At 43.3% G+C, this 25855-nt stretch overlaps 1 protein-coding gene across 1 annotated transcript in view; it reads right to left on the reverse strand.

Moving 5' to 3' along the window:
- Positions 1 to 24240, reverse strand: part of LOC123512195 — a 71014-nt gene extending 46774 nt beyond the window's left edge. The window contains 2 exon segments of the mRNA XM_045268439.1: positions 22792 to 23011; positions 24170 to 24240. Coding sequence (XP_045124374.1) covers positions 22792 to 23011; positions 24170 to 24240 — 291 coding nt within the window.
- Between the last annotated feature and the right edge of the window lie 1615 nt (positions 24241 to 25855).

A 25855-nucleotide genomic window follows, 5' to 3' on the forward strand; every position in this document is an offset into this window, starting at 1 on the left:
CTCTCTCTTGCTCACACACAACACCACGACTTCATCAAACACTTCCTCCTCAAGAACAGAGAGAGCTTCTTCTGCTCCAACAGGTCCATGAATCACACCCTGCTCCAGTGTCCACCTCGTGGCACCTCTGCCTTGATGGAGGATGCGACACACCCATCACCGTCTTGGACATTACCAGGCTTTGATCGAGCATGGCACCCTCACTTCACCACTAAACTTCACAGCAGGAGAGTGAGCGGTGGCCTCCTCAACCTCCTCTCTGATCGTCCACAGGACATCATCCACTCGACAAGACAACAAGACAACACCAATTCCTGTGGGACACCTTTAGTAACTCATTATAACTCATCCCTGAAAAAAGACACATCTATGCTGACGACTGTATACTAACATTCCCATCTGAGAGCACTAATCTCCTCCCGAGACAATGACGGCAGGTATTTTTTTTATGCAAGAGGGAAAACTGCCAAGGGCAAATAAAATAAATATTAGGAAAAAGGTCCACTGGAATTGCAGTATCCATGAAAGATAAAAAGGTGTAGCTGTCCCACGACAATATTCAGGTTAAAGCAAACAATTTACCCAACATTATTATACCAGAAGGCTCATATGCTGTGTCGGAGACACAGCACATGCCAAAACAACAAATGACAGATATAGGTACCCAGGCAACAGAAAACCAAGAAACAATGACACAAATCCTCCAAACCCAGTTTAAACAGGCACAGCAGTTGTGGGGACATTAAACTGGTCTTTGGACGCCTTCCACCCGCCATCCCCATCCCGCCCATTCATCAAGATGGACGGGTCGGCCTTGCAGTCAATGGTCAACATCCATGTCGTTGAAATGAACAGCGCTCTCTTGTACTAACCACGCAAAGAAGACTCTAAGGGCGAGGGCAGGTTTCCATGTGTCAGTCGTGTCTCGAACTTATTGACGGTTGGGGTTTCAGCCTTCTATGCTGCCCAAGTCTGCTCTGTCGTGGAATACACTCGTTGGCGTAGTCGTTCCATCCCTCTTGCAAATTGGTTTCCTCGATATGGTACAAGACCTTCCGCAATGACACGACTTTGTACCTCATCAGCAGCAGACGACGCCGCACCCTCACTCTGCCAGGGGCCACATGAGACTTGTTCCTTGTTGTAGTATTCCAAGATTACTGGCAATCATTAAACCCCGAGGCATTGAGTTCTGCCGCTCTCCTCTCGCCATCACTGATCTTTGTTTAATTATAGTTCAGCTCTAGCATTCACCCCGGCAGAACCCTCGTGTTCGGATCTGCCACATACTCCTTATCTCCTTGTACGTATGTTTGTTCGAAGTACATCTATACGTGTAGAGAGCAAGTGTTTAGCCATCTGCAGCCTAAACAAATAACAGCAGAAACCTCGAGACCATGAAACATAGCATTGAAAAAAGAGAGAGAGAGAGAGAGAGAGAGAGAGAGAGAGAGAGAGAGAGAGAGAGAGAGAGAGAGAGAGAGAGAGAGAGAGAGAGAGAGAGAGAGAGAGAGAGAGAGAGAGAGAGAGAGAGAGAGAGAGAGAGCGCAATCCCCATGCCAAGGCCTCAAACAGCGGTAACCACACTCAATGATGCTTAAAACTCTCCAGCATCACCATATCGTTGCAGTAGTTAACCCCTTGCAACTGTTTGGCAAGGCGAACCGTTGGCAGCTCCCGTCTGTTCGCTCCACTGAGTTCCCTGGTCATGTTCTTGTCCTAACGTGGCTGCTCTCAGCTTAGTGGACGTCGTGTGTGTCACTTCCACGGCACCGCCTGGCCTCTCCAGCAGCTACCTTTGTCTCAGGTTGGTTAGCCACGTGGGTCCTCAGCTGGCGACCATGGCATCACTTGGACAGGACAAATGCCTTTCCCCGCTACTCCCTGCCACAGTGCACCAGAATATGGAATCGCTTGTAGCTACACACTGATATACCTACGTCTCGCTACTACACTCCACAGATTTAATTAAGTATTCAGTGGCTAGACAATGTAATTAGAGCAGTTTAACGTTGTCACAGTTTGGTAATATATTTAATTTTTCCGCCATTACATTCTTGAACCTAAGCTACAGATAGTTACTGGAGCGTTATTGAAAACTTTTGCCCGAGAAGAGCTCGGCAAATGTGAATTGCAATTTCTTGAAGAAAAAACATGAACACTTACTTTTCAAATGAGAGAGAGAGAGAGAGAGAGAGAGAGAGAGAGAGAGAGAGAGAGAGAGAGAGAGAGAGAGAGATCGGACAAAATAATGTAAGAATTGTTTCAAATTAAGCCACAGCCTGAGTTTTGTTGGCGCCTCACTTCCACGTCACGTCACGGAAGGCAAGGCGAGACAAGGCGAGGCAAGGCAGGGCAAGGCGGGCAAGGCGGGGCGGGACAGGGTGGGGCAGGCGGGCGGGACGCTCATCGACCATCTGGAGGCGTCCTGTTATGCTATGATAATGAGGCGGCGCTCCGAGGCTCTCCTTCCCCGCGTGTTTAGATAAGCTCACAGCCTCCTTCGCTTCGTGACGGGGAAAGAAATCAATAGCGTCTATTTTACAATTGTCAACCTGTATCCACTGTTATGTCCTGTGACGAATGTCCAGTCCAACTAATATTATAATATTTTCCATATAGTTTTCATAAAAGAAAATGAGATAAGGTCGTGTGTTACATTCTTTTGAAGTGTCAGGACAAAAGAGCCAAAAGAGGTACTTGTATTTCTAAGCATATCAGATCTGCCGGAGCGCTAAAGTCTAGTAAAAGAAAAGAGTAATAGGAAAATGCAAATTTTTCTTCTTTGCCAAATTAAGGTCCAAAAATTATAATGAAAAGTCAATATGATGTTCAGTCTCACGAGGAAAAGCAATCAAATCCAGATGCACACTACGTACAATTTGTACTGACGTCAGCAAGTAACATAACCTTGTGCAAAATGCTGAATAATGTTTGGTAGAAGTGGTTACGTAAGAGACATAGTTTATAACTAAAAGAATCTAGAAATATGAATAAAAGATCATAGCTAAGCAAAGGAGGAAAGTGAATTTTAAAATTAACGGCTCAAAGGTTAACATCACATCATCATGAACGTAAACAGTCATCAACCATTGTTCAAGTTCCGAGGCTGCTATGTACACTTGCCATCTCGTTAAATAAATCATTCTTATTGGACACAATGACAAAAGCCATGCCTCAGCCATGTGGAGGGAAATAATTTGCATTGCTATTGGAGATTCACTTCTTGTGACGTCATGTCTTCAGCCTCAGAGATTTTCAATCCCTCATTTGAGCGTCTGTCTGGAATCGGCATTCAATTCACCGAGACGTTGTCTCTAACGAGAGAGAGAGAGAGAGAGAGAGAGAGAGAGAGAGAGAGAGAGAGAGAGAGAGAGAGAGAGAGAGAGAGAGAGAGAGAGAGAGAGAGAGAGAGAGAGAGAGAGAGAGAGAGAGAGAGAGAGAGAGAGAGAGAGAGAGAGAGAGAGAGAGAGAGAGAGAGAGAGAGAGAGAGAGAGAGAGAGAGAGAGCTGTGCCCTTCATTGATACTGAGTGACTGCACGTTGCTGCAAGGACCAATGTTACGCTTTACTGAACTCCATTCTAACAATACAAAAAAAAAGAAAAAAGAAAAGAAAAGAGGTTCACTCACTATTCACACCTATTACGCCATGACATCGACAGCGCCAAGACCGCGTCACAGCCCGCGGTGGGTGCCGGCGGCTGGCGGTGGCAGGAGTGCGAGGAGGCCGCTGCTCGTTGTCCCCGCTGTAAAGGCGGCCCGGCGGTGATTAATTAAGGCGCTATTTTTATACCCGGAGGAAAAGTAGGACACAGACGCCGTAAAAGACACTGAGCTTTTTTCCCAGGATGACAACCAGATCCAGGAGGGAAAACGCCTTGTATGTAGCGAGAGAGTTAGTCAGTGTTTCAGACTTCACTGGTTTATGAACTGATTACACTGAAAGGAAAGGCGCTGAGGGACAACTGTGTAGAAGGTTCAGGGCACGTCTTCCTGGCGTGCATTAGTGGCAGACGTGATATCATTCCACGCCCTTCCTCGGGGAGGTCACGAGGCGTGTCTCCAGGGCAGCCAAGAATGGGAAAGAAGTATGAAGCGGAAGCCAAGGGAAGAGATGGAAGGGTAAGTGGAAATTGCGGGTGTTAGGGTTAGGAGGGAAAAAGATGGGAGTGAGAATGGAGGAACGAGGGACAGTAGGGATTGGGAAAGCAGGATGAGGGGGCCACCAGAGAGGCTGAGAGGGATGAGACAATGTAAGGGTGAATAAGGTTTGTGTGTGTGTGTGTGTGTGTGTGTGTGTGTGTGTGTGTGTGTGTGTGTGTGTGTGTGTGTGTGTGTGTGTGTGTGTGTGTGTGTGTGTGTGTGTGTGTGTGTGTGTGTGTGTGCGTTGGCTCCGTGTGTGCGTTTATAGTGGATAGAAAAAAAAACAATACTTCTCACCTCGCCGGGTTACACTAGGATTACGAGTTAAAGGATTGCAGCCACACTATCAAGATTGATAGATAAATATAATGTAGTGAGGTAGGAACTAGCATCCTCTCTCTCTCTCTCTCTCTCTCTCTCTCTCTCTCTCTCTCTCTCTCTCTCTCTCTCTCTGTCGGTCTCTGTACATTCCACAAAGGTAATAATGACAGTCTAATGAAGTCGACAGCACATTACACAAATACTTCGATCACATTCCATTATTTGCTTCTCTTCTACTCATTCACAAAACATTCACGAAGGCTCAGTAATTCCTATGTTCAATAATTCAATCAAGACTTTTATATGGTTAGGCCACGGTGAAATATACGTAAGATGTATTAATGAGAAAATCTAATAACATGTCAGATCTATGTATAATGAAACGTTTGATTTTACTTTTATTCATAACATTATGTATCAAAGGCAGACAGATACACATGAAAATACTGGTAATTTTTTTAAGACAAACTCTCCGATGGGTGGAATGGAAACACCTAACAGTCAGTATACTTGTGAACCGCTTCCACTTCAACCATCCACTGAATAACAGGAGACACCATTTTGACAAGATTATAAGCAGCCTCTGAATTAATGGAAAGCACTCGTACCTTACAGCACCACTCGCTGTTTCATGGATACCGATTACCCGCTGCTGCTGCTGCGTGCTGATCACCTGGCCGCCGCCAAGTGGTTATGGTGAGTTCATAAGCAATAATATATAATCACCAGAACACATGGAAGTTGCAAGAGGCTAACAAACCAACACATGAGTTTTTTTTTTTTTTATCTCTCCTTTGACCGGCTACTGATGACCTGATTCCTGTGTGTACTTCAGCTACAGCTCTATTAAAGAAACTATTTTTTTATTATATCTTCCTTAAGACTACCTTCATCAAGCTTAATCTATTTTAACTGTAATAAAGTTGATATTTTTAAGTAACACATCGAGAACATTAGAAAGTAGCAACCATAAATTACTTTTCTTAGAAGGAAGGCGGGAAAAAAAAAAAAAACGCTAAAATCTTCCTGCGCTTTGATGTCTATTGGAGCAGAGTTGCTGGCATTCCACCACACAGCCCGTCCCTCACACCACCCAGCCCGCAGTCCACCACACCATGCTCATCACTTATCTACTTTTAACAGAAAATTCCTCCTCACATCGGCATCAGCTTCTAAACACTTTCCCATATTGGACCGCTTCGTAAGAAAAACAAATAATAATAGATAAAAATAAGCCTCAGGGTCTTAAAGAAAAAAGAAAGAAAAAGAAAAAAAAAAAAGCAAGCGGCGTGTGAGAGTTGCTGCAAAACCAATGTTGTAAGCACGTGATGTTGTGAGTGAGTGTTGTGAGCACCGCCACCTCAGCCTTTCCTCGCTCCTCTCCTTCTCGTGGCGAACTCTGCATGACTCTCTCTCTCTCTCTCTCTCTCTCTCTCTCTCTCTCTCTCTCTCTCTCTCTCTCTCTCTCTCACGCATATTCCTCTCTATTCCTGTTCTCCACGCATATTCCTGTTCTCCCACGCATATTCCTGTTCTCCCACGCATATTCCTGTTCTCCCATATTCCTGTTCTCCCACGCATATTCCTGTTCTCCCACGCATATTCCTGTTCTCCCACGCATATTCCTGTTCTCCCACGCATATTCCTGTTCTCCCACGCATATTCCTGTTCTCCCACGCATATTCCTGTTCTCCCACGCATATTCCTGTTCTCCCATATATTCCTGTTCTCCCACATATTCCTGTTCTCCCATGCATATTCCTGTTCTCCCACGCATATTCCTGTTCTCCCACGCATATTCCTGTTCTCCCACGCATATTCCTGTTCTCCCACGCATATTCCTGTTCTCCCACGCATATTCCTGTTCTCCCACGCATATTCCTGTTCTCCCACGCATATTCCTGTTCTCCCACGCATATTTCTGTTCTCCCACGCATATTCCTGTTCTCCCACGCATATTCCTGTTCTCCCACGCATATTCCTGTTCTCCCACGCATATTCCTGTTCTCCCACGCATATTCCTGTTCTCCCACGCATATTCCTGTTCTCCCATGCATATTCCTGTTCTCCCACGCATATTCCTGTTCTCCCACGCATATTCCTGTTCTCCCACGCATATTCCTGTTCTCCCACGCATATTCCTGTTCTCCCACGCATATTCCTGTTCTCCCACGCATATTCCTGTTCTCCCACGCATATTTCCCACGCATATTCCTGTTCTCCCACGCATGTTCTCCCACGCATATTCCTGTTCTCCCACGCATATTCCTGTTCTCCCACGCATATTCCTTGTTCTCCCACGCATATTCCTTGTTCTCCCCACGCATATTCCTGTTCTCCCACGCATATTTCTGCATATTCCTGTTCTCCCACGCATATTCCTGTTCTCCCACGCATATTCCTGTTCTCCCACGCATATTCCTGTTCTTCCACGCATATTCCTGTTCTCCCACGCGTATTCCTGTCCTCCCATGCATATTCCTGTTCTCCCACGCGTATTCCTGTTCTCCCACGCGTATTCTCGTTTTCAAACAAGTATTCTTGTTCTATTCTTGTCCGAATGTAGTTATGTCGTAGCGAAAAACAACATCCATTAAGAAGATTAGTTATAGATCAATTGGTCTCTCGGTGTAATCCCTCCTAAGTAATCCTCTCTCTCTCTCTCTCTCTCTCTCTCTCTCTCTCTCTCTCTCTCTCTCTCTCTCTCTCTCACCTTCTACCCTCATATGTTCTTTCTTTTATCTTTCGCCACCTTCCTCACATCCCACCTTCTATCTACAGCCCTTCTCTCACCTCCTCTCTTCTGTCCTGCAGCGGTAAAGCGCCATTCATCTATAAAATCAAACGTTTTCCAGAGCGTTCCCTTGTCTTTTGTGGTCTTTTATTTCCAGACAGTCTTTTCCTCCCACAAAGAGTTGACGCACCACAATGGAGGCAGCTGGCACTTCCCTACCACCCCCACCATCTCCCCTACTCCACGAAGAAAGGATATTTTCGAAGAGAAATTTTCTTCTCATGATTCCTCGTCAAGAAGTTCCAAAGAGAGTGTCCGCCCACGCTGGCTGTTCATTTCTCCGATATCGACCCGTCACTCCTGCCGCCCTTTGTCCGTGCATTCCCCGAGGCTGCCGCACACAGGCAAGTTATCCCTTGTGGTCTCATGGAACAGTTCTGCTCGTGGTCTGCACTGGCGGGCGTTCTTCCCTGCGTGTCTCAGTGCAGCGAGTAAACACACAAGGCCAAGAGATCCCCTGGCCTTGGGTAAACACGTACCGCAGCAGCGACCCGCATGTCGCCTCCCGTGACAAACACCGCTCGGCTCAGACATTCATGAGCCAAGGCCGCCTGTCTCGCATCCTCACGGACACCACCATTGTAATTCCGTAATTAGGCAAAATCCCTCGCCAAAGGATAATATTGCTGCGAGACTGCGACCCTCAGGGAATAATGTGAATTAACTCAGGCCCATTTATTAGTTTTGTTATTGCAGCTGATTAGTGCGAGGCTCATGTTGGACACCATCATGTTTTGTTTTTATGATTATCAATGTGTGATCAACTTGGATGCAGAGTGGCAGCAATAGGGATCATGCGGGGCTGGATGTGTCAGCCCAAGCACATGATACTTGGATTACTTAAGAGACAAGACATAACGTCAATATGGCCAGGAATGTTGGCCAGTCATCCAGACAGGCACTTCCTTTATATATATGTTACACGATGACGTCACAAACAGATTGAAATCGATATAATCCATACACAAACCCGTATCAGTATTTAAGAGAGAAGACACCTCTCATATTCGGCGTCGCGAGCTTTCCCTAGTCTTTGTATACATACTATCTCTGTTCATACCGTAACTTGCATATACTGTACATAAAGAAGATACTCCTGAGACCGTTACTTCCCCTCATCAGCATAATCCAAGCCTTCGCCTTCCACTAATCCTGTATCTTCACAAGTTAGGAAGGTTCTCGGTGTGGGGCGCGGCTGATAGTGTTGCCGTTGCCAGAGGCAGGTAACAAGGCATGGGAATACATCGATAACACAAAGTGCAATGTTAAGAAAGTCCCGTGTGTGTGTCCGGGAATCGTTGACAGACTGAGGCTCAAGATGTGGCACATTGTTTGCTGGCAGTTGTATCTCATGTGTTGAGCAGCGTCCCCAGGCCCCAGAGTTGCAGCAGGGGAAGGGAAGCCATTGGAGTTGGTTTACTAAATTGAATTAAAGAGGAAACTTAGAAAACATTTGTTATAGCAGCCGCAGGACTCCCATTAATGCTGGAGGGCTATTGCTGCTCCTGCTGGTGTTAGTGCTGTTGCTACTATTACGATTACTGCGCTAAAACTACCTTATGTACGAGGGTCTCTGGTAAACGACAAAATAAAGGTGGAAAAAAGCCCTACTGAAGATGTCAGTCCATAGAGAGCAGTAAAAAAGATTATTATCCATAATGTAAGAAGAATCATGAATCTTCCCTCTTAAAAAATCTAAGGAAGGAGAAAATGCAAAAGCAGCCAAGGAGTTTCAGAGTTTACTAGTAAAATGGATAAATAAAATGGATAAGTTGACTCTTGCATTACAGAGATGGACAGAATAGGTGAGTGAGAAAATAAAGGCTTGTGCAGCGAGGCTACGGAATGAAGAGAGGTATGCAGTTAGCAAATCAGAAGAGTTAGCGTGAAAGTAGCGATAGGAGATAGCAAGAGGTGCAACATTGCAGTGATGAAACAGAGGCTGAATGTATACAGTCAGAGGAGAGGAGTTAATTAGACGAGTAAATTGTACTTTCCTATGAATTTGTTTTATAATACGAACAGTTTGTATCTAAGTGTGTTTCCTTTCCGCCGGGAACAAGACGCGTATGTGGTTCTATTGCTCGTTTCTTTCTAATTTAACTAATCTTGCATTTTCTCAACATAATTTAAACGTTGGAAAAGTAAGAAGAAAAATATGCTGGTATTTTACTTAACTTCTCCCTCACCCACCTCGTCCCCACTTCTCTCTCTCTCTCTCTCTCTCTCTCTCTCTCTCTCTCTCTCGTTCTGCAGGACCAGCCAGACATATCAAGTCTCACAAAGCATCACGCATCATGCATTTTAACCTCAATGTGAAAGCAGCAAGTGGCAAAGAGGCAAAGAACTAGCGGGTCTTTCTTTCACCACCACCTCAACTCCTCACAAAGATAAGTTGCCCTCATTCCCGACGCCCATCACTTCCTTGCTCTCACCCGCAACAATGGAAGACAATACCACAACTTTTCTTTGCTGGAAAACATTTTATTTCGCTCACTGACAACCCCCTCTCGACCTCATCCCTTTTGGCGAAGCTATGTGGAGGTCACGGTGGATTAACAAGTGAGGATAAGGAAGTTCCTGTCTTCACTTTCTCCACACCTTGCTTTTACTTTTCACATCAATGAAAAACTAGACTTCACCATTTAAAGAAACAAGGACACCAAACTTTGTTATTTGTTGTTATCGTGAAGGTCTGCACCAATGTTGTGTTTTCTCCTTTCTCTGTTCTCATCTGTCTTTTTATTTTTGCAATTTTCTTTTTCTTCCTTTTCTTTAGTGTTGTTGAATGAACAGCCGTCAGGAAAATACAATTCTGCAAAACTGTTGAAACGTTCGTAATGTTATTAATGATAATGGTATTATTATTATTATCATTATTATCATAATTATCATAATAATAATAATAGTAATAATAATAATAATAATAATAATAATAATAATAATAATAATAATGATAATAACAATGATAATAATAATAATAATAATAATAATAATATTATTATTATTATTATTATTATTATTATTATTATAATTATTATTATCATTATTATTATTATCATTAGTAGTAGTAGTAGTAGTAGTAGTAGTAATATCATTATCATTATTTTTGTGACAAAGCAGAAAAAAAAACTGAGCGACAGCCTCCAAGTTTTCTTCACCACGTAACTGAGCAATACTCCATACCTGTGACAAACATTCAAATATCGCTGTACATACATCCGAATACATAATAAACGATCCACCAGACGTAACACGATATAATAGAATAAACCACATATTTAGTGTATGAATATCCACGTAACTTATGAAAGAAGGAAACACACAACCCAAACCAACACTATATACACAACACTTGTATGTGAAAACGTCCAAAATGACAAATATCTTCGACTTGTGTTCACAGAGTGACACAGTCTGATACTGTCAGCTAACACAGTGGGCGGCTGGGGGTAATCACAGATCGTTTCTTTTTTTTTTTTACGTAGGGAAGAGGGCCAGCCAAGGGCAAAAAAAGAAAGTTAGAAAAAGGCCCACTTGAGCGCTGGCTCTCCAAAGAGTTCAAAAAGTGCCAAAACCGTCAGTCAGAATTAGGGGAGCAAATGCCTTGATACCTCCCTCTTAAAAGAAGACAAGTTGTAGGAATTCGGAAATACAGATGCAGGGAGGGAGTTCCAGAGTTTACCAGTGAAAGGGATGAATGATTCAGCGTACTGGTTAACTCTTGCATTAGAGAGTTGGACAGAATAGGGATGAGAGGAAGAAGAAAGCCTTGTGCAGCGTGGCCGCAGAAGGAGGGAGGCATGCAGTTAGCAAGATCAGTAGAACAGTTACCATGAAAATAGCGATAAAATATAGAAAGGGATGCAACATTTCGGCGGTGAGAAAGAGACTGAAGACAGTTAGTCAGAGGAGGGAGTTGATGAGACGAAGAGCTTTCGATTCCACCCTATCAAGCAAAGCTGTGTGACTGGAACCCCCCCAAACATGCGAAGAGTACTCCATACAGGGACGGATAAGGCCCTTATACAGAGTAAGCAGTTGGAGGGGCGAGAAAAACTGTCGGAGACGCCTCAGAACACCTAACTTCATAGAAGCTGTTTTAGCAAGAGATGAGATGTGAAGTTTCCAGTTAAGATTATGAGCAAAGGACAGACCGAGGATATTCATTGTGGAAGAGGGAGACAGTTGAGTGTCATTGAAGAAGAGGGGATAGTTGTCTGGAAGGTTGTGTCGAGTTGATAGATGGAGGAATTGAGTTTTGAGGCATTGAAAACTACTAGATTTTCTCTGCCCCAATCGGAAATCTTAGAAAGATCGGAAGTCAGGCGTTCCGTGGCGTCCCCGCGTGATCTGTTGATTTCCTGAAGGGTTGGACGTCTCTGAAAGAACGTGGAAAGATGTAGGGTGGTATCATCAGCGTAGGAGTGGATAGGGCAAGAAGTTTGGTTAAGAAGGTCATTAATGAATAATAGAAAGAGAGTGGGTGACATGACAGAACCCTGAGGAACACCACTATTAATAGGTTTAGGAGAAGAACAGTAGCCGTCTACCACAGCAGCAATAGAGCGGTCGGAAAGGAAACTTGAGATAAAGTTGCAGAGAGAAGGATAGAAGCCGTAGGAGGGCAGTTTTGAAATCAAAGCTTTATGCCAGACTCTATCAAAAGCTTTTGATATGTCTAACGCAACAGCAAAAGTTTCACCGAAATCTCTAAAAGAGGATGAAGGTGGTCAAATTTTTAATTTTCTATTATTTCTTTATATTATGGCCTATAGCGCCTGTAGGCATACTTGAAAACTATATGTGGGAAGTGCTGTTAAGCTTCTTCTCATTAGCGGCGCAGGCAGTTTCATTTATAGTGGTACCCATATTAGGGCTCATATCACCACCCAAGCGCATCTTTAAGATAACCACCTAGAACCTGGGTATCATGGTGACATGTAGGTCACTTTAAACCACTCGACAAATGGCATAGCTTCAAAGCGGTATGGGGACGTCAATTACTAATTACTACCTAATTACTTAAATATTATTACATTCTTCCCTCTCAAAACAAAATCAAGATAATCCATAACGATCAGGAGGCCTTGACACACTGGCTGATCTTCGTAAAAAAAGGTGTAGGGGAACTTGTAGGGGAGATGTCATTATCATCAGGAGGTGGACTGTCATTTTGAGCTTCCGTTGCATCTGAAGCAATTTTGACAATTTCGACATCCTGAGTCTTAGGTGAATCTAAGGAACGTGTTGCAACGTGATGTCCATTTACCTCCCCTTCTCCCTTTCCCCCCAGGGGAGATGCCGTCTCTAGACATCAAACTAGATCGCTAGAGCCTCATACACGCTCAGGCGGTCTGGTCTATCTGGCCGCCTAAGCAGTCGGCCAGACAGGCCGCTGGAGTGTCACCTACATACCATTCGGGCCGCCTGAAGGCAAAGTTTAGCTCTAGGAAGACACCACGGAGTGATCACAGCCTCTTCTATGGGCAAGGATGATCTACATCTACTTATGACAGCAGCTATTGCAGTGACCCATTTATTAAAAAGATAAAAAAGAGGAGGAAGGGGAAAGTATGGTCAAGAAGTGGTTGCTAAAAAAGGGATGGATTGTCACATATGAATTTACTAGGGGAGTTAAGACTACAGCCAAAAGATAGGTTCATTTATCTCTTTTTTACTTCTATCTGATTAGTTTTTTTTATTTGATTTTCCAGAGACATGGATTCTCCTAGTAAATGTTTATAAATTCCGTCTGAAAGCGCCGCTCTTCTTCCATGCAGCAGAGGGTGCTTGGTGCAACAGACATGTTCTTAGTACGCTGCCGAGAGCTGTACTGCGTGATGAGGCCTCAAAACCGCCTGAAGTGCCCCTATACGCTTAATTTTGCCTGAACAGTCCTGGTTTCTTCAGGCGGTCGGAAAGGCCGCCTGAACGTGCATGGGGCCCTGAATAGATGCAGTTGACTAATGACTGTCCTGATACCGGATATTAGCATACATTTGGTTTACATCTGCACGTTCAACTTGGTCCACTAACGGGTCATATTAGCTAGATCAGGTGTTCCGTCGCAATAACACAGGACATGGGGATAAAAACCATGATGGTAAGGAGCTCCCATGACCAGAGCGTCAATGAAAAGAAGCGTTTATGAGGGGTTTCATTTCTCGTGGTATATAAGAGTGATTTTAGCGAGTATAACAATTCCAGAAACATCATCTCCAAGTGTTGTGTCTTTAAGCCATGAGTTTGAAGCGCCAGACGAATGGCCTTTCAAATGATGCCATTATAGCGCTCTACTTGGCTATTTCCAATATAAGATGGTAACATCTGAGGCATCACAGCCCACAACAATTGGAAGATTCTCATCCACAGGGTACAGAGCAGCGCTCATAAGTTTATCTTTCAAGAGTTTGAATGCAGGGAGTGCTGTATTATCCAATGGGAGAGACTGACGTTTATCAAAGGTTTAATTTTGTCGGGGAAGTTAGGAATCCATTAAGCGTAACAAGCAAACATGTCAAGAGTCCTCCTAAGACTCTTTACAGTAGAAGGAGGCGGCAACTCTTGAAGGGGACGCAGGCGATCAGGATCAGGTTTTATCATGTTGTTACCCACACAAGAGCCAAGAACATTGATTGCAGCTACAGACACGACTGACTTCGATTCATGAAGTGTCAGGTTGATGTTTTTAACAACTTCCATAAACCTCCAAACATTTTCATCATGTTCAGATTGTGACGATCCAACAACGGTGATATTATCCGAGTATGAAAATGTGTCCTTGAGTTCTTCATCGTCAACAATTTTATCCATGGCATGTTGAAAAACAGCTACGCCATTAGTGACGCCAAAGGAAATTCTGCAATACTGATATAGGTTTTCATTCGCCTCAAAGGCTACATAACTACTCAATTATAATTACAATTACTATTCTTGTTATTATTACTATTATTATTATTATTATTATTATTATTATTATTATTATTATTATTAATCATCATCATCGTCTTCACCATGATGAGTACTTGTAGAAGTAGTATACTCTGTTCACGAACGTTGGAGACACAAGCCCCTCCCTCATGGCAGAGCTTGGCAGACCCTGACTCTCCCAAGATATGGCGCAGGATCTAGCATTGTTTTGGTGACAGGATAAACACTCCTCCCTACACACTGGTCTGCCCTGCACGCCATACTGCTCATCCCTCGAGCCCCTAATCTTGTCCCCCTCTCTCTCTCTCTCTCTCTCTCTCTCTCTCTCTCTCTCTCTCTCTCTCTCTCTCTCTCTCTCTCTCTCTCTCTCTCTCTCTCTCTCTCTCTCTCTCTCTCTCTCTCTCTCTCTCTCTCTCTCTCTCTCTCTCTCTCTCTCTCTCACACACACACACACACACACACACACACACACACACACACACACACACACACACACACACAGACACACACACACACACAGGTTGTTTTCTTACTTTCAAACTGACAAAAGTTATGAAGAAAGCAGCAACAGGAGCAGCAGCAGTACCCGTGGCCGGAGTATTGTTATTATTACTATTATTACTGTTATTGTTATTATCATTATTATTACTATTATTATTATTATTATTATTATTATTATTATTGCTATTATTATTATCATTATTACTATCATTATTGTTATTATTATCATTATTATTATTATTATTATTATTATTATCACTATTATTAGTATCATTATTATTATTATCATTATTATTATTATTATCAGTAGTAGTAGTAGTAGTAGTAGTAGTAGTAGTAGTAGTAGTAGTAATAGAAGTAGTAGAAGTAGTAGTAGCAGCAGCAGGTAGTGCAGCAGCAGCAGCAGCAGCAGCAGCAGGTGCAGGTGGTGTGGTGGTGGTGCAGTAGTGGCAGTAGTAGTAGTAGTGGTGGTGGTGGCAGCAGCAGCAGCAGCAGTAGTAGCAGCAGCAGCAGCAGCAGCAGCAGCAGCAACAGCAACAGCAGCAGCAGCAGCAGTGGTGTGGTGGTGGCAGCAGCAGCAGTAGCAGTAGCAGTAGTAGCAGCAGCAGCAGTGCAGTGGCAGCAGCAGTAGTAGCAGCAGTAGTAGTAACAGTAGTAGTAGAAGCAGTAGTAGTAACAGTAGTAGTAGCAGCAGTAGTAGTAGTACCAGTAGTAGTATCAGTGGTGGTGCAGTGTGTGTTGTATCAGTTATCGGCAAAGCCAAAAGTCCCGAACACTCAGGTGACGCCCGGCAGAAGGATCACAAGTTTAACATCCAAAGTTACGAAGTTTTAAGGTCCATTCTCACTTCTATGGCGAAACTGCTCAGAAATGCACGATTTTTAACATATAAACGAGATGCTTATACTCTCTCTCTCTCTCTCTCTCTCTCTCTCTCTCTCTCTCTCTCTCTCTCTCTCTCTGACTTTTATGCCACTGCTCTCCATCATTTCGGCTCGCAGTCCACGGTGAAGTGGGTGATAGATGCCTGAGACATTTTTTTGTTGGTATTTTTTTTTTTTTTTGTATTTTGTTCAGTAAGATGTACAACGCTTTTCTTTTCCTTGCATATACGTGACTGACATTATAGTGCGTAATTGATTAATGAAACAACAACAAAATAACAAGTCTCTCCTCTCTCTCTCTCTCTCTCTCTCTCTCTCTCTCTCTCTCTCTCTCTCTCTCTCTCTCTCTCTCTCTGTGTGTGTGTGTGTGTGTGTGTGTGTGTGTGTGTGTGTGTGTGTGTGTGTGTGTGTGTGTGTGTGTGTGTGTGTGTGTATCCCTCTGTCTCCTAAGAACAGCGGCGAGAGGATCACACAAGAATTCTTTCCTCTCAAGTAACTTGGAGAGCTTAAGGGATGTATTGGCTGGGGAGTCGAGTCTGACGCCACTCCTGCGACACTGACCAGAGTGAGACACCGCAACACCACACCTGACTCAAAAACTTGGACATGTCAAGCTATCAGCAATGGGGAAGACGTTTGGAAATTTCAGCATTCTTCACTTAAATCTGAAATATTTCCTCTTCCTTCTTTGACTGCCAAGGAATGATGACAACATAAGAACATAAGACTTAATATTAAGGGAAGCTACATAAAGCTGTCAGGCTTACACGTTACCTAACTAATCGTATTTCCGTCATCCTCCTCCATAAATTTGTCTTATCTTCTTTTAAATTTCTCTAATGATTCATCCTTTATCGTTCCTCGACTTAATAGGAAATCCAGTGTAATATGAAACGTTATCTGTACCAAGCATAGTGAGTGACCGAAAAAGACCGAGTGTTTGTTAGGACTTGCCGAAACAGTGACGCTCCTACCAAGATACACTTTTACCGCACATGGCAGTGTTGCGAGTGCTGCGGTGACTTGAAGAGAATATCGAGACACAAGACACAAGCTCTTCATCATGGTAAGATCACAAAGGAAGTACAGAATTTACGATCAGAGAGTTTTTCTGATCACATGGAATGAGATGGGCTTATTGCCTCTATAAAGTTGTTCCCTCTGAATACCCCAAGGCGTGCCGAAGGTTCTACATGAGCACGAAGATAGAAGTAGTAGAGGCAATAACATTTTTTTTATGTAAGAGAGAGAAAGTGGCCAAAGGTAAAAGAAAGAGTTTAAAAAAAGGCCCACTTAGTTGCCAGGTCCCTTGCAGGTCCGAAAGAGTTTTTTCCCCCCCAAAAGAAAAGGGATGTCTCTTGAAACCTCCCTCTTAAATGATGTCAAGTAATAGGAAGATGGAAATACAGAAGCAGATAGGGAGTTTACCAGAAAAAGATATGAATGATTGAGAATACTGATTAATTCTTGCATTAGAGAGGTGGATAAAATAGAGGTGAGACGAAGAAAAAAAGTCTTGTGCAGCGAGGCCACAGGAGGAGGAGAGACATGCAGTTAGCAAGATAAGAAAAGAAGTTGACATGAAAATAGCGGTAGAAGATAGCAAGAGATGCAACATTCCGGTGGTGAGAGAGGCTGAAGACAGTCAGTCAGAGGAGACGAATTTATAAGACGAAAAGCTTTGGATTCCATCTTATCTAGTAAAACTGTGCGAAGAGTACTCCATACATGGACGGAAACGCCCTTGTACAGTTGCCAGTTGGAGAGGTGAGAAAAATTGGCAGAGATGCCTCAGAACGCTTAACTTCTTAGATGCTGTTTTAGCAAGAGATGTGATGTGAAGTTTCCAGTTTAGATTATACGTAAAGGACAGACCGCGGATATTTATTATAGAAGCGGTGGGATAGCTGAGTGTTATTAAAGAAGAGGGGATAATTGTCTTGAAGGTTGTGTCGAGTTGATAGATAGAGGAATTAAGTTTTTGAGGCATTGAACACTACTTCCTTTGCTCCAATCAGAATTTTTACAGAGAGAGAACAGAAGGCAGGCGTTATGTAGCGTCTCTGTATGATCTGTTGACTTCGTAAATGGTGGTCATCACTGAAAAGACGTGGAAAGTTGTAGGAGGATTGAATTCTGGCGCTGAATTTTCATACTTTGTGGCAGTAACATGAAGGATACATAAGTGCCAAAGCATTTGAATTACTGGACTTCTATGATTATCTTTTCATTTCTCTCCTAGTGAGGCGCCTGAAGGAGGAAAAATGCGAATTACATTTAAAATACAACGAAAATACCTCAGGTGTCATTTTATGAAACATTGAGAGAGAAAACAAAAGTGCTTTCAACTAGTGTGCAGTGTTTCTCAGGGTTTCTAGTGTGTGTGTGTGTGTGTTTCACTGTTTGATCTGCTGCAGTCTCTGACGAGACAGCCAGACGTTACCCTACGGAACGAGCTCAGAACTCATTATTTCCGATCTTCGGATAGACCTGAGACCAGGCACACACCACACACCGGGACAACAAGGTCACAACTCCTCGATTTACATCCCGTACCTACTCACTGTTAGGTGAACAGGGGCTACACGTGAAAGGAGACACACCCAAATATCTCAACCAGGCCGGGGAATCGAACCCGGTCATCTGGCTTGTGAAGCCAGCGCTCTAACCACTGAGCTACCGGGCGTGCGTGCGTGCGTGCGTGTGTGTGTGTGTGTGTGTGTGTGTGTGTGTGTGTGTGTGTGTGTGTAATTCACCATCTTTCCCATTACGGAGCGAGCTCAGAGCTCATAGACCGATCTTCGGGTAGGACTGAGACCACAACACACTCCACACACCGGGAAAGCGAGGCCACAACCCCTCGAGTTACATCCCGTACCTATTTACTGCTAGGTGAACTGGGGCAACACATTAAGAGGCTTGCCCATTTGCCTCGCCACTTTCCGAGACTCAAACCCAGACCCTCTCGGTTGTGAGGCGAGCGTGCTAACCACTACACTACGCGGTGTGTGTGTGTGTGTGTGAATTCACTGTTTGATCTGCTGCAGTCTCTGACGAGACAGCCAGACGTTACCCTACGGAACGAGCTCAGAGCTCATTATTTCCGATCTTCGGATAGGCCTGAGACCAGGCACACACCACACACCGGGACAACAAGGTCACAACTCCTCGATTTACATCCCGTACCTACTCACTGCTAGGTGAACAGGGGCTACACGTCAAAGGAGACACACCCAAATATCTCCACCCGGCCGGGGAATCGAACCCCGGTCCTCTGGCTTGTGAAGCCAGCGCTCTAACCACTGAGCTACCGGGCCGTGTGTGTGTGTGTGTGTGTGTGTGTGTGTGTGTGTGTGTGTGTGTAATTCACCTCGGTTTCCTGCTGGTCACCCAGCCAGTCTTCCCCATTACGGAGCGGGCTCAGAGCTCATAGACCGATCTTCGGGTAGGACTGAGACCACATCAGCACACAACACACCGGGAAAGCGAGGCCACAACCCCTCGAGTTACATCCCGTACCTACTATTTACTGCTAGGTGAACAGGGGCCACACATTAAGAGGCTTGCCCATTTGCCTCGCCGCTTACCGGGACTCGAACCCGGCCCTCTCAATTGTGAGTCGAGCGTGCTAACCACTACACTACGCGGTGTAGTGTGTGTGTGTGTGTGTGTGTGTGTGTGTGTGTGTGTGTGTGTGTGTGTGTGTGTGTGTGTGTGTGTGTATTTACCTAGTTGTACAGGGCCTGGGCTTTATGCTCGTGTGGCCCCGTCTCCATATCTACACTTATCCAATTTTTCTTTAAAACAATGCACACTCGTTGCTGACACCACTTCTTCACTCAAACTGTTCCACGTCTCAACACATCTTTGTGGGAAACTATATTTTTTAACATCTCTCAGACATCTTCCCTTTCTCAGGTTTTTACTATGCGATCTTGTGCTTCGAATGTCATATTCTCTCAGGATCAGGTTCTCATTATCCACTTGGTCCATTCCGTTGATCAATTTATAAACCTGTATTAGATCCTCTCTCTTTCTTCTCTGTTCCAGGGTTGGTAGATCCATAACCTTTAGTCTCTCCTCATATGTCATCCCTTCAAATTCTGGAACCATTCTTGTGGCCATTTTTTGTAGTCTCTCCAACTTCCTTATGTGTTTCTTTTTATGGGGGATCCACAATACTCTTATTATAGTACTTATCAATTTCTTTATCATTTCTTTGTCCATGTAGTGAAATGCTAATCCAATATTTCTTAGCAAATTATATGTCTCTCTGAAAATTCTATCAATATGGCTTACCGGTTGATTGTTTTCTTCCATTGTCACTCCTAAGTCCTTTTCCTTTTTTACTTTCTCCAGTTCTACTCAATCTCCATCTCCCATCTGTGTGTGTGTGTGTGTGTGTGTGTGTGTGTGTGTGTGTGTGTGTGTGTGTGTGTGTGTGTGTGTGTGTGAGTATGTGTGAGTGTACAATTTTTCACCTACGGTCGTCTGCTAGTCATCCAGCCAGTCCTTCCTCTTCGGAAAGACCTCAGAGCTAGCGGTGACCGATCTTCAGATCACACACCACACTCCAGGACAGCGCGGCCAAAACCCCTCGTGTTACATCCCGTACCTACTTGCTGCTAGGTGAACAGGGGCTACACATTAAGAGCCTCGCCCATTTGCTTCGCCAGACCAGAGACTGGATCCCGTGCCTTCTCGGTTGAGCCGAGCGTGCTAACACTACTACACGGTTTGTGTGTGTGTTTGATTGATCTGCTGCAGTCTGTGACGAGACAGCCAGACTTTACCCTACGGAACGAGCTAAGAGCTCATTATTTCCGATCTTCGGATAGGCCTGACACAAGGCACACACCACACACCGGGACAACAAGGTCACAACTCCTCGATTTACATCCCGTACCTACTCACTGCTAGGTGAACAGGGGCTACACGTGAAGGGAGACACACCCAAATATCTCCACCCAGCCGGGGAATCGAACCCCGGTCCTCTGGCTTGTGAAGCCAGCGCTCTAACCACTGAGCTTCCGGGCGTGTGTGTGTGTGTGTGTGTGTGTGTGTGTGTGTGTGTGTGTGTGTGTGTGTGTGTGTGTGTGTGTTGTTGTTGTTGTGTGTGGCGGTGGATGTGCGTGCTGAGCGAAACATATCCCAGCCTGAGCGATGCATCATATAATAAATCTTGTGTTGTTTTCCAGGATAATCATCGCTCGCCTCCCTTCCCTCCGCTGCTGTCCGATGTTTTTTCCTTTTGTTTTCTATAAATTGCATGAAAATATCGTGCTTTGCAGATGAATAGCTCGATGCTGAATGAGAGCACTGCCTCGTGAAGGAAATATTATGACAATTTTTCATCCTCATTATTACAGCTGTTATTACCTGCCTGGTGTGTTTGTTTAACCCTTTCAGTGCCAGACAGTTTAGCCTCATAATACTCTTGAACTTTTTTTTGAACACTTATTCATACACTACACTATCCTACACTCTCTTGAATAGTTCTGTAGGCTTAAAGAAAATAAACCAGTAAAATAAATTAACGAATAAAACATTGGAAAATTATCTCATATACTTTTTTTTGTATGTGCAAGCAATTCTTTTTGTAACAGTGTTGTGAGGCTTGATTAAAAGAGAATCATACATAGCAGTGACAGTGAAAGCATTGATGTGAGTGACAGTGTGTGAGTTCCTCTCGGAGTGTGTGCAGCAAGACGATCTTTGTTACATCCTAAGAGACAACCAAAGATAAGCAAAAGAGAAGAAAAGAGATGATGATAGGCAAAAAAAGAAGCAGTAAAAATGCTAGCAGTAGTAGTAGTAGTAGTAGTAGTAGTAGTAGTAGTAGTAGTAGTAGTAGTAATAGTAGCAGTAGTAGTAGTAAAAATAATGATAAGTAGTATTTTACTATTATCATTATTATTATTATTATTGTTATTATTATTATCATTATTATTATTGTTACTGTTGCTATTATATAATTATTATTATTATTGTTATTATTATCATTATTATTATTATTATTATTATTATTATTATTATTATTATTATTATTATTATTATCATTATTATTATTATCATTATTGTTATTTTTCTTCTTCTTCTTATTATTATTATTATCATTATTATTATTATCATTCTTATTTTTACTATTATCATTATCATTTTTATTATCATTATTATTATCATCATTATTATTGTACTATTAGAGTCATCATCATCATCATTATCATCATCATGACTATCACCACCACCACCACTACCATCACCATCACCACCACCACCACCACCACCACCACCACTGACACCACCACCACCACCACCACCTCCACCGCCGACACCACCATCACCACGACCATTAAAGGGCCGCGTATTCCCCGCAGCAGCAGCGCGTCGCCGTGCCGGGAGCAGCCCCACATTAATCAAGCCTCGGCAGCGGGAAAAGACTTGCAAGCGTTTTTAGGACTGGCGGCGATGATGATCAACGTTAAAAGGAAAAAGAAAAAAGGAAAAAAAAAGAAGAAGACAGATTCGTGCTTAGTCTCAGAGCAAAAGTTTCCTTGCATATGAAAAGGAATCATTAGTTGTCTTGAAGAAACGGAGGAAAAATTAAATGCTGGGAACACGGATGAAAGGAGCAAGATGCAGTGGTGGATACGAGGAATTCTGAACGCGCTCTGCCTATTTCAGTCCTATCTCACACTCTCTTTATAGTATGATAATTAAAACGCCCAAGGAAAGCAAGATGATAACATAGAAAGCGTCAAAGGGTGAATTCAAATATAGGATAAATAAAAATGTTTCTTGGAATATGAATAATTAATGAAAAAAAAAAAATAAGTGTGAAGCGAACTAAAATATGGAATAACTTCTCACTATTTTGAAGAAAGAACATATACTGAAATTCGCTGAATAATTATGGTCACTTGAAAATAACGAGTATAAATAAGACAGGTGAGGACGTAGTAGTCGTTTCCTGCCTTCCCTTCATCACTCACCACTTGCCTCCTTCCTTGCGTAAAGTTTTGCAGACGCTCCCAATAACTTACAGTCAAAACCGTTCCTTCATTCACTCGCTAATTTGATTTATGCACTCATTTACTTCCCAACACACTCCTACTCACGCTTACTTGCCTGACATTCCCTTACCCTCACAATCTCTCCCATCCACCCAACACACACACACACACACACACACACACACACACAAGAGTACTTACATCTACAGCCACTCCCGGCAGCTCGAAGATATCAATGGGGTTTCTATCCCCTGGCGTGTAGCGGTAGAATTCGTCCCTGCCTCTATACCAAGTGACAGAGTACAGCGGTTCCCCTTCCAGGTCGTAGTTACAGTCCAGCTCCACCGCCTTGCCCGTCACCTGGTGGGCCGGGACGAGATTGACTCCAGCTTGAGCGCCTCCACAACGACCCCACTGCAGCCTGCGGGAAGAGGAGTGAGAGGTGAATTGCAGACGTGCAGAGAAAGGTTGAATGTTGAAATACGGAAAGAAGAGATAGCATGTTTAAAGACTTAGAACGACTGGAAGAGTAAATAAAGGAGACTAAAGAAGAAGGAGGAGGAGGAGGAGGAGGAGGAGGAGGAGGAGGAGGAGGAGGAGGAGGAGGAGGAGAAGGAGAAGGAGGAGGAGGAGGAGGAGGAGGAGGAGGAGGAGGAGGAGGAAGGAGGAGGAGGAGGAGGAGGAGGAGAGCAGCAGCAACAGCAAAAGCAGTAGGAAAAGATGTGGGGGTATGATGAAGAAGAAACTTATTAATAAATTAAAATGAGAATTAAACATTGCGAAAAAAACAAAACATGAAAGGATAATAGAATGAAACACTTTGGAAGCAAGTGGCAGGTAAGTATTTGATTCATGGAGGTTTAAGAAAGAAATCTGGCAGTGTGTTTGAAAAAACAAACATAAAAAAAAAACTGATGATAGAAAAATGTGGAAAGGGAGGCGACGAAATAAGAGTGAAGGAAAACGAAAAGTATTACATTTCGCGGTGATTGAAAGCGTTAATGAAGATGAAAGATCAAGGGAGGCAGTGAACAGGAAGGACTAATGAAGGCAGCAGAGGCAATTTCACTCTAGACAAAGAGAGGCAGAGTGGCAGGGTGAGTGACGAGGGAAAAAAAGATTGACTGACAGAAGGAAAAGAGAAGTAAGAAAAATAAGCAAAGAGACAGACAGGTATACAAAGCGGCTCAGGCTTTACTTGTTTATTCAATTTCGCCACACTGCAGAACATAAAAAACAGGAAGTGAATTGCCTTAACTTCTAGTACACACGTCAAGGCCAGCTAGGTCATGCCGATAAAAGTCAGGTCACAGTTTGAACGTCACATAAAGGTCATGATACAGAAGGAGAAAAACTAGGTCAAGAGGTCATGTTTGTTAGACACCGGTAAATAAGTTTTCTCTCTGTTCTTTCTCAGTGGAATAAGAAGTAATGGCTGTGTGGCGGTGACGAACGCTGGAGTCTCCTGCTGTCCAGCGTGTTGACCTGCACATGAGGCAACACAGCACTTGATGGAAAGTGCATGCACGCATAAAACAGACAGGTCACCACGAGGTGTAAGTAATGCCTGAAGCTCTACTTTGATGTGCCAGTTATGACCAGTATACTATGCGATACTCGGTTATATTGTGACACAAAGCCGTAGTACATTATTGTATTGTAAGCAATTTTAAAATAAGTATCGTATTTAAGTATTTGAGTGTCGCTAAGGCACCCAACATAAAAACAATAGCGCTAAATAATTCATAAAAAAATGCGCCTCACCTTTATTCATTATTCAACCAGGGTGGAAGATGAAAATACTAGTGCTAAGAATAAAAAAGTTCTATCTAAAATTAATAAAAGAAAACAGAAAGAGGTGTAGATTGAGTTGGTTGTTATGTAGTTTGTGGTGTGTGTGCTAGAAGGTTCGGAACGCGAGCACAGTAGAACGTAGCTACAGTACTGCCAATAGGGCGCTTTGGCGAGATGGTTTGGTGTGGAGCTGATGTCATCTTCAGTCCTAAAATAAAATCAAGGTTTTGAATAGAGAAAAAGTTATTGTTTTTTTCGTGATTTCGCAACAACTTGACTATTCAGGAAGTGTTTTTTTTAGTTGAGGTTTCTGAGTCTTAATATATATTGATTTCAAAGTTCACAAATGTGTGTTGTTGCATTTATGCATCATTTCAAAGTGAATTTCAGGAACTTACTTGCGGTACGTTGGACCGTCAGCGTTCCGTGCAGCGCACAGGGAACGGTGAGTCCTGATCTATATTAACAAGTGTTCATCCACACAGACTCTGAAAGCCATGACATATTTTCCCCACTGTATTGCGTTTGGCGATTGTTACTTACTTACTTATTACTTGGGGTGTTTGTTCAAGGCTCCGCTCCACTGCGAGGCAGCGCTCAGCAGAGCCTCCCTCAAAAGCAACTAGCATCTATAATTGTCTTTGATTTCCATGCCGTTAAAATCATAAACTTCCTTGAACAAATATGTCTTCAATTTCTTTTTGAAGATATCGATCCTGGCACAACTTTTGATATCACTCGGCAGTTTATTGTAAATCCTTGGTGCGCATCTTGGAAATGCTCGACATCCCATGTCAAGGTTATATCTTGGCTCATGTAGTCTGTATGGGTCTGCATTGGGGAAAATATATTTAATGATGAGTGACGAAGATAATATACATAGCTGGCAGCCTGTGTTTACGGATAGAAAGAGAGCCAATGACTAATTGACTAATTACTTAGGTACAAACCTGAGGTACAAGTGAAGGTAGTAGTTAGTCATACATAAAAAGCAACAATGACTAATTAGGTTTGTGGTTAGGAGTTTGGTGCTAGTCAACTATAATCATCTAAATGGAACCTTGGTGGTATGGTGCTGACGGCATGCATGTAGTTCCTCAAAAAGTCAATCTCATGATGAAACGTATTTATCTTCAAGACGAGCGACAAGCATGGCTTTGGTGACAACAGTTTTATACTCGTAACACGGCACTCTTTAGTTTCAAATGTGAATTCCTTGGTTCTGTGTTAGTGTTACTGTGGATTACGTTCCAGCCTTATTCAACCAGATTACTTAACAGTTTGTATTTATGTAACAAGTTTAGTTAGTTGTTACTTTAGTATGTTGACAGGATAACCTCATCATTACAAGTCTGGTGTACTAATTAAGAGACTTGCTTATGTAAGTGTGTGTGTGTGTGTGTGTGTGTGTGTGTGTGTGTGTGTGTGTGTGTGTGTGTGTGTGTGTGTGTGTGTGTGTGTGTGTGTGTGT

The sequence above is a fragment of the Portunus trituberculatus genome, chromosome 33 (assembly GCF_017591435.1).
Source record: "Portunus trituberculatus isolate SZX2019 chromosome 33, ASM1759143v1, whole genome shotgun sequence".
Classification (NCBI taxonomy): Eukaryota; Metazoa; Arthropoda; class Malacostraca; order Decapoda; family Portunidae; genus Portunus; species Portunus trituberculatus.